This window comes from Propithecus coquereli, unplaced genomic scaffold, assembly GCF_000956105.1.
Source record: "Propithecus coquereli isolate 6110/MARCELLA unplaced genomic scaffold, Pcoq_1.0 Scaffold295, whole genome shotgun sequence".
Classification (NCBI taxonomy): Eukaryota; Metazoa; Chordata; class Mammalia; order Primates; family Indriidae; genus Propithecus; species Propithecus coquereli.
Window position 1 is genome coordinate 2,334,319 of NW_012148563.1, and position 13,727 is coordinate 2,348,045.

At 52.4% G+C, this 13,727-nt stretch overlaps 1 protein-coding gene across 1 annotated transcript; it reads left to right on the forward strand.

Moving 5' to 3' along the window:
• The first annotated feature begins 833 nt into the window (after positions 1 to 833).
• Positions 834 to 12,953, forward strand: ACKR3 (atypical chemokine receptor 3). Its single transcript, XM_012648866.1, has 2 exons — positions 834 to 889; positions 11,031 to 12,953. The coding sequence occupies exon 2, from the start codon at positions 11,057 to 11,059 to the stop codon at positions 12,143 to 12,145; it is 1,089 nt and encodes a 362-aa protein (XP_012504320.1). The 5' UTR covers positions 834 to 889; positions 11,031 to 11,056; the 3' UTR covers positions 12,146 to 12,953.
• Positions 12,954 to 13,727: the final 774 nt, after the last annotated feature.

A 13,727-nucleotide genomic window follows, 5' to 3' on the forward strand; every position in this document is an offset into this window, starting at 1 on the left:
TTTCTAGATTGCATTCCCTCATGGGCAACCTTAGCAACGCACTTCTAGATAAGAATGTAGATTTCAATAATGGCAATAATTAAGTGTTTGCTAAACTCGCTTCAGGAAAAGACATTATCAGAAGACGTTTATTGCACTCCTAATATGTGTCTGGCACTGGGCAGGCCTACAGAACACCATCGTGATTAGATTCTCAAGGATTTTGGACCTGCAGGCCTTTACACGTAAAAAATGTTCAAATAAAGGTTGTTATAAAAGCTCTTTTCCCCACTTTCGGGATATATGGTGTGGCACCAATGAGTTGCTCATACCAAAACTCTCTTACTTCTGTTTTGGAGAAACTAACAAAGAAAACCCAGGCTTAATAAATCAACACAGAAGTTCAGGAGTTCAGAGTAATCCGTCTTGGGAACAAAGTCTTCCCTAGAGCTAAGAGGCATTCAAAAGACCTCTTGGTGTTAATGGGATTATTAAAGATATACCTGAGACCAGATAAATATTTGATGCTTTTGCAAAGCACTGGGGTTTCTTTGCGGTTTTTCTTGTGCTGACGTTTTCCCCCATGGGGTCTGGACCTGGCAGTTGCGTTAGACTTTGCAGATGCAGGCCGGCTGGGGTTCCCCGGGAGCGCGCGGGCGCAGGAAACGGCGACCGGCGCAGTTTACAGGGGCGCGCGTGCGCGTGCGCGTGACCGCGCCGGGGCGGCGCGCAGAGAGCGGTGAGGGTTACAAAGCTGCCATCTAGAGGCGCCTGCGGTCCCCGCGGTGTATATAACGCGGGTGTGCGGCCGAGAGCTCGCAGTTGCTCGGAGCTGCTCGGGCTGAGCGCGGCCGCCCGGTGCACAGCGGTGCGCAGCAGCACGGCCAGGCGAGCAGCGCAGCCAGCCCAGGTAAGGGAGCGCCCGGGCAGCGCCTGGCTGAGAGAGGAAGGGCTGCAGGCAGGGCTTCTGCTCTCAAGCACGGTGGCCTTTTGCAAGGGAGCTTTTTAAATCGCTGAGATGGGTGCTTTCGAGTCTGCGGGTCTGCTTTCTGAGAGCTCAGGCTGCACGGAGCTGCCTGCCCTGCAGAGAGCTTTTGCTAATTCGGGGCATCACCTTTCGCCGCAGAAAGCAAAGGGCAGTTTTCTTAAGTCATTTGGGGAAGGAAATTTCCATGTGTGTCTTTGTTGGATTTAGGAATCTGGCGTTTATTTGCTGCTGTGGGTATTTAAGCTCCAGTAAGCAGGGGAACTTTGCAAGAACACAGGCTGTCCATTCTGCTTGCCCAAAGTTGGCGTGGGATTAGCTTGGCACCACTGTGTACCTGTTTTGCTTCTGGTATCTCAATTTGGAAATAGAATTGGCAGCAAATACGTAATTCCAGAAAGAGGAACACTTTATTAAGAGGCATCCTTAAATGGAACAGAGAAGTGTGCCGAGAATCTTTGTGAATACAGAATGTATTTGAATTCTGTGCTTTGAGGGGTCACCAGGTCCTGCGAGCCCGGAAGCTATAAATGTGAACGTTAAATACAGCCCGGTCTTCGTGTCTCTTGATTGCATCCTTGTTAGTCTGAGTACTGTTCTCTTAGAAGGTGCTAGGTCCAACTTTGATTGGAAAAACAATAAGCATACATAAAAGTCTAGTTATTCTGTAATTTAAATACACTGTGCAGGTATACCAGGAATTTCGTTCAATTTTGTTAGCATACATAAAGATTCAAGGGGTGACTAAGAGTAAGAACTTTGGAATGAGGTCAGGATGGGTGGTTAGCTAAGACTTGTAACTTCCAGGGAGAATGAGAAGTTGTAAAAGTCAGACTGGCTGTCTCTCCTCCTCTCCTCTGTTCTTTTCTTTCCTTTTCTTTTCCTTTCTCTCCTCTCCCTGCCTCTCCTTTCCCTTCCTTTATTTCTTTCAATTTATTTGCTCACAAGATTAATTAGTTTTTCAAAAGTGGGAGAGAGCCTCCCTAAATGGTTTACAGCCCTTTGAAGGTATTTGGTGCAGTGACATCCCCTGAAACTTAAGTCTGCAAAGTCTCAATGTGGTCGCTTTTTTCTTTTCTTTTTAAAAGCAGATGCTGCCTTTGTGTCCCTTTATTTATTCCAGGAAAATGTGGAGATCAAGTGGGCATGCCTAGCAAAGAAAGCGGAGGCTGCCGATTTCTGAGCTTTTATTTTCTATGGCTTTTAAATGGATAAACTGCTTGTCTATTTTTCATCAGAATATGAGCTTTCCCCAGTGCAAAGCCTTTCTCTAGAGGAAGGTTGAACATGGGAGCTCTAGCTTGGAAACAATTTGCTCTTTTTCCCCCAGTCTCTGCCATAAACACTTGAGTGTGCACACAACTGCTGAGCCTAATGCCACAACCTCCAGGAGATGGGGGAGGGGGAAGGGGGGAAGCCACACAGGATGGGGGTGGAAAAGCAAAGGGAAAAACTGAGGAATGGCTGTATTTTGCTGCCCATCAGATTTTTTTTTTTTTTTTAAAGGGGCATGCATTGCAGTCATAGTTTAAAAAAAGTTCCAGAAAGTGTAGACAAGGCAGTATGTCTGTGCTTAACTGAGCCAGGACTTCGGGGGTGAGTTTATCCCATATTAACGGCAAGTCCTGAGAGAGTTGAAAGGTATTATGATTTCTAATCAGGCCCAGAACAGGCCGAGTATAGGCTTTCTGAATGGAAAAAAAAAACCCAAAAACAAAAAACAAAAAACCCTACTTAATCAGGAACAGTGGCTTTTTGTGTGATCATTTTAGGAAGAGAGCTCCTGTTTTCAGATCGACACGCGGGAAGCTGGTTGAAGTTACTCAGACCTCAGGCTGAAGGGCAGTCACTTTATAGACCTGAGGAGTAACCGAGGAGAAAGAAAAGACCTCGGAGATTTCAGAACTTTAGATTTTTCTCAATGATTTTTGTAGAACACGAAGGGAATTTGGAGCCAAAAGGCATTTGTGCCATTAAACTAGGCAACTGAGGGATTTAGTTTTACTCTAAGGGACAAGAATAGTATTAAAATGCCTTACAATTGGATTGCATGTGTGTAGGTATAATTTAGAAAGGAGCCAAAGGTTGTGTCATGTCCAGTGTTTTTAAGGCCCAGAAAAGAAAATGTATAGCTCCAGGATACATATTTTCTATTAAAACAAAAGCAGGCAAGCACCTAAGCAAGAAATAGATCAGGCCAGGGAGGGGTGGAGGGAGTGTTCCTGATTTTGAATACTTGGTGGTTTTCTGTAGGGAATATTTGATGCTTTTCTTACTAAGAATCTATTAATTTAGAATTGGAAAAAAACCCAATATTATTGCTTCATTACTAAAGCGATCAGGGAATTGCATAATTTTATGGTGACTATTTTGCAGAGCTACAAGTAAGTTTGGAAGCAGACTGTTCTGTCCTAGGCATTCAAAGGGCGGAGGGGGCTGAGACTATCTCAGGTGGCCTTGAACCTCTGTTGGCCAAGGGTCAGATAAAGGAGCCCTGGGCAGTGTGGGGGACTTCACATTTTGCAGGCTGGGACTGCCAGATAGCAGCATCTTTCACTTTTCCTGTTGCAACAGATACTTCCTAGACATCTTCCCTCAATTTTATATGAAGAGCCTAAGACTGTGCAGCCTTCTCCTGGGAACCCCATTGTGTGCAGCCCAGAGCCCGTAGTGAGGCGGCTCTCCCAGCCTGGCTGACCTCCCACTGCCTCGTCCTGGTCCTAAGCTGGGTGGGAATTAGGGCTCTGATTACACCCGGCCAACCGAGACGCAGCCTTTGTGACGTGGGAATCTCTGGATCTGCTCTTCTGGGTACAGCTCTGCTTCCCTGGAGGGCAACTGAGCACAACAGACCAGATCGGGTTTCTGGATGTGGGATTTTATCCCCTAATACTTAAAGTGGACGAGGGTGTGCCATGTGTTAATGTGGAGTATGTCTAAGGACTCTGGGGCTAGGTGGCCTATATGTGAGTCTAGGTCTGGGTTTTTCTCTATTATTTATTGAGTTCTTGAAGAATTCAAAGCAGTGACTTACTTGCATAAAATAAGACCACTCAGGGTCACTAATGAATGTATACTCAAGACTGTTTTCCATTTGCTTGGCACTGGGGGGACAGACAGCTCCCCATTCTGTTATCAGGCCTGGCAGATAGCCACAGATGCTGCCTGGACTGAAGCTTTCCTGGACTTCTGCCCCAGGTTCGTTGGTTGGGTCCCCCATAGACGTGATGCAGGATTGGCAAAAAAGAGTAAAACTCAGTGATGTGCAATTGCCTGATGGTTCTAGAGGCAGCGAGGATTCTCCTTATCTGAATTGACATTCAGTTCCAACTGGGACCAGCCAAGTGGATGGGGTAGTGCTTTTGCAAAGAGACCAGAGCATGAGCTTTTGTAGCATGATTCCCGCTGGACAAAGCCTCTGGAGAAGCTGGAAGGGAGAAGAGAACTCTGTTCTTAGCCACAAGCCTGAGATAACTCAGTCCTGTCCTGCCTCAGTTTCCAAGTGTGCAAACAGTAAGAGCAGCTGCACAGGGCGAGCAGCTCTTGTCTTGGGACAATGCTGAATTTCTCCATGAAATTCCATTGTAGGTCACAGGTCACAAATTGCAGAAAGCCAGTAGAGGAGGCAGAGCTCCTGAAGGGCCCAGAGGGCCAGGGGGCCCCTGGTTTCAGAGCTGGGACCCAGACCCCCAGCCTGTCCACGTTATCTTATCTGCTCTCCTGTAGAGGAGTGACTCCTCCCTCCCTGCCAGGTGTCTGCTGCAGCCTGGTCTGCACCCAGGCACCAGCACCCACTGCAAAGCCTTCTGCCTCCTTTCTCAAAATCCTTTTCTGCCCCAAAGCCACGGCCTTGCTCAAGACCTTCCCGGCTCCTGCTCGGGCAGGCCCAGGCCTGAGTTCCCTGCCCACCCTTCAAGGCCCAGCTCTCACCTCCATCTCTCCTTTGTGGAGGGTCTTTGCCTCCGCCAGGCTGGGTGACTCTGCCTTCATGGCAGGGCCTCTCCGGAAGATCCCTCGATCACCCCACCCTCCTTGAAGGCCCCATCAGCCAATGGAGTGGAAATCCCTCATCTTCCTGCTGAAGGGGCCCCTGCCACCTTGCCCAGGCGTGAGGGATGAGTGGGCCTTCGTGCCGTCCTGACCTTCCCAGTGAGAAGACCAGTTCTTGGGAGTGGGGCTGGTTTGTCATCCTCACGCGCCCCAGAGCTGTGCGCCTCTCAGAGAGGCTCTGCCAGCACCAGCTCAGCGAGGATTTCAGAAAAGTCTCTTCTGCACTTGCATTTCTGATCCAGGCCTTGGATTGCTGGTCTCGGTGGAGCTCGGGTCACCGACACCTACTGTGTGCCAGGTTGCTTCGCGTGCTGTGGCGACACGAGGATAAATGCGACGCGTTGCGGGTTGCAGGGCTTGGGCGGGGACGAGGTGAAGGGGGAGAAATGTGGACAACCTGGTGGTGCAGTTGGAGACACGCAGCGTGGGGTGGCCCGAAGGAAGGAGAAACGGGAGGGCAAAGGGCAGCAGGTGAGAAGCGCCTCCCTCCTGTGATGGGCGATCGCACACATCCAAGGCCGTTTCGCTGAACACTGGCCAGATTCCTGAACACTCGGCAGCTCTGGAAGGAATTGACCAGCATAAGGACATGTTGGTTACAGGCAAACCACTGCCCCGTGGAAATCTAAACTTGGGGACTTCTAATTCTGGCTGTCCCCCCGGCTCACTGGGTGAGCTCAGGCAAACCATTTGGATGCAGCTAAATACCTCGGGCTGCTTGCCGTGGCTCCGTCGTTGTCAAGGATACTTGGTTGATGAATAATAAACCTCAGAAGGGAGAGGCATCTCCCAGAAAAGTCCTCTGGCCGACAAAGAAGAGCCCTTGCACGGTTTGGGACTGTGAGTGGAACAGGAGTGGCAGAGTGGCAGCTCTGGGCCGTAGGGGAGGGCCAGACGGAAGCCACGGCGACGGCCAGCCGCAGGAAAATTCCCTCCCCGTCGCGGCAGACACGCGATGCTGTCGGGGTCCAGGTGTGGGACCAGGGCGCCAAAAGAAGAGATCCCTGTGCAAAGCACACAACGAGAGAAAACAGTAACTGTTAGGAAAAAGGGCATGAAAACTGACGTTTGCTGCTTTTTGTTCTCAGTTGAGTCTCTGTGGTCTAGAAAAACGGAACATACATGAACCTTTGTTGTTTTGTGGACCATTCCTCCCTCTATTAAAATTTATGAATTCTTGATGTCCAATGTCAAATAATACAGAAGTTTGTAGAGTAAAAACGACAGTTCTCCCTTTGTCCCCTCATCCCACTCTGCTGGCCCTGAGTGTTATTGAAGATCTTTCTCTGTGCTTTTACAGACGTATGTTTACCTAGACAAATACACATCGTTTCTAATTGTTTTCTACGCAGATGGGATTGCACTCTCTCTGTGTGTGCGTGTGTGTGCGTCTGTGTGTGCGTGTGTGTGTGTGTGTGTGCGTCTGCACGTTGCCTTTCACTGAACAGCACGCTCCGTGTTTGCGAAGGTGGGCTTCCCTCTCTCTTACAGCCGTGCGGAGCTGCGGACTGGGCGTACCGCACTGTGTGGAATCAGCCCTCCATCGGTGGACATGCGTGTTGTCTCTAATTTCTGCCAGTGAATAAATACTGCGTTAATAAACATCTTGTATATACATTTGGGGACACGTGAATATTTCAAGAAGAGAAATGTGTGAACTTCTAAACGCATAGAACTGGGAACATCTTTTGTTCTGAGCCCCCGTTTCATTCTGTCTCAAACCTTTACGCAGAAGCCTTCAAACCTGAGTGTCAGAAGTGGGTCTCACCCCCCAGCCTGCCCTGGCGTGGGCTCCGACCTGTAGAGAGGCTGGCAGTGGGCAGATTTGATTAACACCCAGAAATTTCTCTCAAGTCCTGACCTCGAGTGGGAATGGAATTGCAAGTTGATTCCAGCAGAGGTGACTGGGCTGAGTGGGGTGAGGGCTCGTGGTTACCGGCCGTCCCCGCTTCCCAGCACAGACAGACCTGTGGACTGGCTGCGAGGCACTGTGTCTGGGTACAGGGACCTGGGCCAGCCGGACGCAGTCAGCTCTTTCTGTGTCGGACGAGGTAAGCCCTGCTGTTGCTCGAGGGGGCTGGGATTTCTGTGCAGGGCACTGCGGGAGTTCGTCAGAGCCCCTCCCTCCCTCTCTCCACTCTCCGATTCTGCAGGGAGCCTCGTCACCAGACCGTGGGGAGCCAGGGGCCCTGCGTAGATATTTCATAGTTTGCCCTGCCATACTTCTGTTCATAGCGGGGACTCTGAGAGCGTCACTTGTTAAGATCTAGGCAGGTAACATAGGAAGGTCCTTTGCTCCAATGGTGAACGCAACCACCAGTGAGTGGCCCTTAATGCAAGCGGCCCCGCCCTCCCCAGACGTCCTGCGCACGGGCGGGGCAGCCAGGGCCTCTGCTGCAGACCGCATTCCATATTGCACGCAGCTCCCCGTTTTCAATGAGGGGATTGTCTTTGTCACATAATAATCTCTTTTCTGGAAACACTCCTTGTTTGTTTCTGAAACCTAATGCATGGGAAATACTGAAATGACAAAAGGCTAAGCTATTGTGTGACGTTTTTGTTTTCTTGTTTTTTGTTTTCTCTTGCTGTCCACTGAAGTTTGCGGAGGATCGATGACTGCGCGGTCTGCGCAGTCTCCTCTCTGTGCCCCCTTCCTCCGTCTGACCGCCGGAGCCTTCTGCAGGGGGCGGAGAGAGGCCCATTCAGGCCCCCAGAAGGCGAGTGGTCAAGGTGTGGGCCTCTGGCTTCATCTCCTGGCCAGTCCGAGCCTGGGCTGGCCAGTGGTCAGCGATTGACGATCACGGATTGGTGGTTGATGGTTGGTGATCGGTGATCGGTGCGGCCCCCCCAGCCTCTGCTCTGTCTTCCAGCCTTTGGGCAGGGGCAGCGAGGCCCTGCTGGAAGTTTCCCACTGTGCCGCTCTGGCAGGCGCAGGGAGAGGCTGGCCGAGGGAGGGAGGTGTGCCCAGCTCAGAAATCCCCTGCAGAACGGGCAGGGAATGTGCCCTCACAGGACTGACTAAGAGGACGAGTCATCACTAAATCAAATTTTCTTTTTCCAGGGGGCAGAGGCAGAAACCCCGGGGGTCCCTGAGCCCTTTCCACCTCCCCCCACTGCTCTGGGCTGAGAATACCTGAGGCTGGCAGCCCAGGGCGTGTGTGCGTGAGAGTCTGCTTTGTGGGAAGAGTGGGAGGTCCCCGCAGGGCATGCTGGCAACACGAGAGCCAGGTGTCTTCTCGTTTTGTGACCCTGCCCCCCACGTGGGCCTGTCGCCGGCCAGCACCTGGCAAGTCTGTGCGCTGGAGGGCAAGGGAGGCCGAGCCAGAGCAATGTCTCTGTGGTGTGAGGAGAGCGGTGGGGTGGGCTGGGGCCACAGGTTCAGGCGACAAAGGCTGAGGGTCGCTCCTTTCTTTCCTTCCTTCCCCGTGAATGGCCCCAGACCCCAGGGTTTATGGCTGCTTTTGCCGAAGCCAGTGGCTGTGCCAGTGGGGACAGAGGAAGGTGCCCAAGGCAGGCACCGGCCGAGCTGTGGGGCTGTGGCTTGCCCTCCACCCCAGCGCCCCTGCTCCCCGGGGGAGCCTGGGGTCAGAAGCGGTCATGGGGTGAAAGAGTTCTGTAACCAAGCCACAGTGCAAATGTGTTTCATTTTAAGGAATGGGGAAAGGACAAAGGGTCATTGCATTGTGGCCATGCAGGAGAGCAAGGGTGCAACCGCTGCTTGGCTCTCCCAGAATCCGGACGCAGAGTGGAGGGTCCGCACCAGGTGGTTGAGCAGCCCAGGGGAGGTGGCAGTAGTCGCTTCAAGGCACAGTCTGGGGCAGGCTGTCCGCCCTGGGGCAGGTCTGGCAGGTCAGGGAGGCCCAGCCTCTCCCAGGCGTCCTCCGCAGCCCTTTGGGCCCAAGTCCTTTTGGAGTCCTTAGAGCTGTGTCTTAGGACCGGGCAATCCAAAGTCTCCTAATTTGAGTTTATTTGTCCTAAACTTGATGTTGCTCATCTCCATGGGTGCTGTGCTGGTGTATCAGGCCTTGCAGCAAGTTGGTGGTCACAGGGCTTGAGCCCTCCTGGCGGGGTGGCTCTGCGGACGGTCAGGCTGCGTGGCCTGTATCTCCCCCACCGTGGGCCTTCGGAGCCGGCAGGGACTGTGGCCATCAAGGGAGGACGCCGAGGCCCGGCTAGGTCACCAGGAGGGACCCACAGCTGCTCAGTCCCACGGTGGGGCGGGGACTACCCAGAAGCTGCAGTCGGGGATCCGGGTCGGTCATCATCTGCGAGTTCTGAGGCTGCGGAGGTGACCCTGGGGTGGGGGGAGTTTCTCACTTCTGAGGTTCTGTTCATGTTGTGCCAAAGGAGAAACTCATTGAGCCGCTCAGTCTTCGGGTGAGCTCGTGAACCCCCTGCACCGGGAATATTTATTACTCAGCCAGTAGGCGCCAGTTTCCAACGTAGGAAAGAGTGAAGTGAGGTTCCGCTTTTCACTAAAGGGGAAAAACTGCTACCCTCGGGCTGGAGAGTCCCCGGGTTCGTGGCTCGGCCAGGGAGGGAGAAGGGCGAGGTTTTATTGGGCGTCTGCTGCGGGTCTGTGTTAGCCTTACCCCAGGGTGTCTGTGACGAGGGGGGTGGACGCAGGCAGGGTCGCTGACTACTCTCAGGTTAAACACTAACAGATAGAGGGGCCCGAAGCCCAACCAGGAGCACCTGCTCCGGCAGGTGCTTTCCCAGCTGGGGCTCTCACACTGCTGGCATGGCTGCCTGGGCACCAACCCACTGCCCGCTGTCCTTGATCCTCCAGGAAGCTCTCAGTGTAACCTGGAGTCCCCTTTAACTGAACTGGGCAAGTACGTTCCACTCCAGGTCAGTCCTTACCTGTGACAGGTGAGGGGGAAGGAGGAACAGCCACTGAACTGTATCACTCCCAGCAGCCCCCGGGGCCTGGTCTTTTCATTTCACACTCCCCCATAATGGCACAGTGGGGCTCGGGCAGGGTTACCTGCTGACCCAGGACCGCAGCCAGACGGACAGTAGAAGACAGTCCCGGTAGCTCTCGTGGTCGGTCAGTCTGTGGAGAAATCACTTCCAGGTCCGTGGCTAACTTGTGGCTGGCTTCTCCCTGGGTGTCGAATGGTGACAGTTGGAGCGTTGGCCTCACGTCAGGTCAAAAGGGAAAACAGTTGAGAGAATCATCGGCCCTCCAGAAGTGCAGCAGGTGTTGATTTTTGTGCTTTGGGTCTCGGCACAAGTTGCTCTTGAAGCAGTCGAACAAATAAAGGAGTGCAAAACCAGGCGATGGCTCAGCGCTTGAGACGGCTGGTTGGTTGCCCTGGGTCGAAAACTGCGTGGTGAGCCCCGAGTCTGCAGGTTTGGGGTGCAGTCCAGCCACAGTGCACTCCACACACGCTCACTGTGTTTCCACAGGTCTTCACCACTGCCAGGTGAAGGCGGCCTAAGGCTCAGGTTCACACGTGAATTTAGCAGAAAAGTAAAAAGCACCGAGTCACATTCCAAATGCAAATTTGAAAGAGGATTTGAAATGCTTTCATGAAGACACCACAGCAGAACACTTGTAATACCACAGTGCCAGGAACAGATCCACCCTGCCATTCTGTGGGGACATAGATAAAGTGGCTCCTCAGCCCCCTGCCGAGAGAGCGACCATCGGCCTTGCTATGGCCACAGCTCAGCCGCCTGATGTTTCTTTGGCCCCTGCACTGTGTTGACTTCACACCCGGGCACAGGCGGGCTGGCGATGTCATGAGAACACAGCCACGAAAACGCACAGAAGGCAAACACTGTTTTTCTCTTGGAGCCCCATGTGGATTTAGATTTTGGGTATGTTTTATTTTGTTCTGGAGAATTCTGTGATGGTTGTTTTCTCCTTTCTTTGCAAAAACATTGCCGAGCTAAAGTGAAACAGCTGAGCATATTGGGGCACTGGAAAAGCATTCTGCCTAAGCTTGAGTTTTTTCTAATGAAGTGATTTTTCTCTCCCGTCTTTTTTGTTTGTTTGGTTTTCCCATAGGTCGTTCGATCGCTCCCCTCGAAACCATGGATCTGCATCTCTTTGACTACTCGGAGCCGGGGAACTTCTCCGACATCGCCTGGCCTTGCAACAGCAGCGACTGCATTGTCGTGGACACAGTGCTGTGCCCCAACATGCCCAACAAAAGCGTCCTGCTGTACACGCTCTCCTTCATCTACATCTTCATCTTCGTGATCGGCATGATCGCCAACTCCGTGGTGGTCTGGGTGAACATCCAGGCCAAGACCACGGGCTACGACACGCACTGCTACATCCTGAACCTGGCCATCGCAGACCTGTGGGTCGTCATCACCATCCCGGTCTGGGTGGTCAGCCTGGTGCAGCACAACCAGTGGCCCATGGGCGAGCTCACGTGCAAGGTCACGCACCTCATCTTCTCCATCAACCTCTTCGGTAGCATCTTCTTCCTCACCTGCATGAGCGTGGACCGCTACCTCTCCATCACCTACTTCTCCAGCACCTCGAGCAGCAGGAAGAAGATCGCGCGCCGCGTCGTCTGCGTGCTGGTGTGGCTGCTGGCCTTCTGCGTGTCCCTGCCCGACACCTACTACCTGAAGACCGTCACGTCTGCTTCCAACAACGAGACCTACTGCCGATCCTTCTACCCTGAGCACAGCATCAAGGAGTGGCTGATCGGCATGGAGCTGGTCTCCGTCGTCTTGGGCTTTGCCGTTCCGTTCTCCATCATCGCCGTCTTCTACTTCCTGCTCGCCAGAGCCATCTCGGCTTCCGGCGACCAGGAGAAGCACAGCAGCCGGAAGATCATCTTCTCCTACGTGGTGGTCTTCCTGGTCTGCTGGCTGCCCTACCACGTAGCGGTGCTGCTGGACATCTTCTCCATCCTGCACTACATCCCCTTCACCTGCCAGCTGGAGCACGCCCTCTTCACGGCCCTGCACGTCACGCAGTGCCTGTCCCTGGTGCACTGCTGCGTCAACCCCGTGCTCTACAGCTTCATCAATCGCAACTACAGGTACGAGCTGATGAAGGCCTTCATCTTTAAGTACTCGGCCAAAACGGGTCTCACCAAGCTCATCAATGCCTCCAGAGTCTCAGAAACAGAGTACTCTGCTTTGGAGCAAAGCACCAAATGACCCTCCCTGCAGAGGCTCTGGGACACGTGTGCTGGTTTCAAACAGGGCATCGGGCCGCGTGGTTTTCTAGAGTAAAGCAAAGTCGCTTCGGGTCTTGACGCTTGAGTAGCGTGAAGAGGGGAGCATGCGGCGTTGCGCATCTTTTCTCTTTCTTGTGACGACGCGGCTGTCACTTGGCTGTGTGTCCTGACGGTCGTGTGACGGGCAGAGCTGTGTTGTGCAGCGCTGCGGTGTGTCCAAGCCGGCTTCAGGGCAGGCTTGCCTGGACTTCTGTAAGATAGGACTTTCTGTGTTCCCTGATTTGTTTTATATGGTGATTTGTATTTAAATTTTAAGACTTTATTTTCTCACTATTGGTGTACTTTATAAATGTATTTGAAAGTTAAATATATTTTAAATATTGTCTGGAAGGCATAGTGCTGACATCTATTCAGAATGTTGTAGTTTGAAGATTAGTTTGGCTTCAGTTTTGACTAAGGATGACATTAATTGTTAGCTGTTTTGAAATTATATATATATAAATATATATAAATATATAAATATATGCCACTGTTGGCTGAAATGTTTTATTCCCATAGTTTTATATCTGTGTGGTGTTTTGTACCGGCACAGGATACGGAACAAAAACTGCTCTGTAATGCAGTTTGTGACATGCATAGTATTATAAAGTTACATTAAAAAATAAAAAAAAGCAACAAGAAACTGTTCCGGGCTGCAAATCTGTGCACAGAATGAACAGTTGTATTTCAGAGAGCTCTCTCAATGTGTAAGTTATTGTTTTTTAATAAAGATTTTTGTTTCCTAAAAATGCATTTGAGCTTCAGTTTTGGCACTTAGGTGGCACATAGGACAATGATAAATGGGTGTGTACGGCACACAGGCCCGCTGTGTGAATGTGTTTAGAAAAGGAATGCTGCCATAAAGCAAAACCCAAGGGGTTAACTTGGATGAAACGATATAAAAAGGCGTGTTTTGCTTTTTTAAACAATGTTCAGGCAGTCACGGGGCTGGTGGCAGCTGGCCGAGGGTGCAGCTAGATGGCCGCCGAGGAGCTGCTGCAGGAAGGGGGCCGCCTGCGTCTGCCCGGGATGCGTTCGGGGTCCAGGAGTCATGACCTCATCTGTGCCACCCGTGTGCTTCCAGGGCCACATGTCACAGCCCCCTAAGCCTTCTGTGCTAAGGTGAACACCTCCCAGAGCAGTGCTTCCTACTTGAACTTTCTGTGTCAATCATGCCAGCCCATGACTCTGTTGAGGCCACACGGCGAGTGAGTTCCTGGCTGGAGCGTGCCGTTGCTGGCAGTGTGAAAGCGCGCTCTCAGAGTGGCCGGTGCTTGCCGTGCCCTCACCAGCTCTATGTGGGGCTGCAAGAACCACGGAGACCTCAACAGGCCGCCGTCTGGGCAGGCTCCGCCCTCGCCACCTCCATCTCCCAGGAGACCGCTGTGCACGGACACCTGTTTGCCAGTACGATGGTAGACCCACGTCAGGGGCTGCAGTCTGGCTGTGAGCTCGGGGGCTGCTACCAGGTAGGAAAGCGCCCTGTGCGTGTGGACGCGCCCACGGGCTCACTGCAACAGCCC

Coding starts and splice junctions, on each gene's coding strand:
- ACKR3 (XM_012648866.1), top strand. CDS start 11,057: ATGGATCTGCATCTCTTTGACTACTCGGAGCCGGGGAACTTCTCCGAC.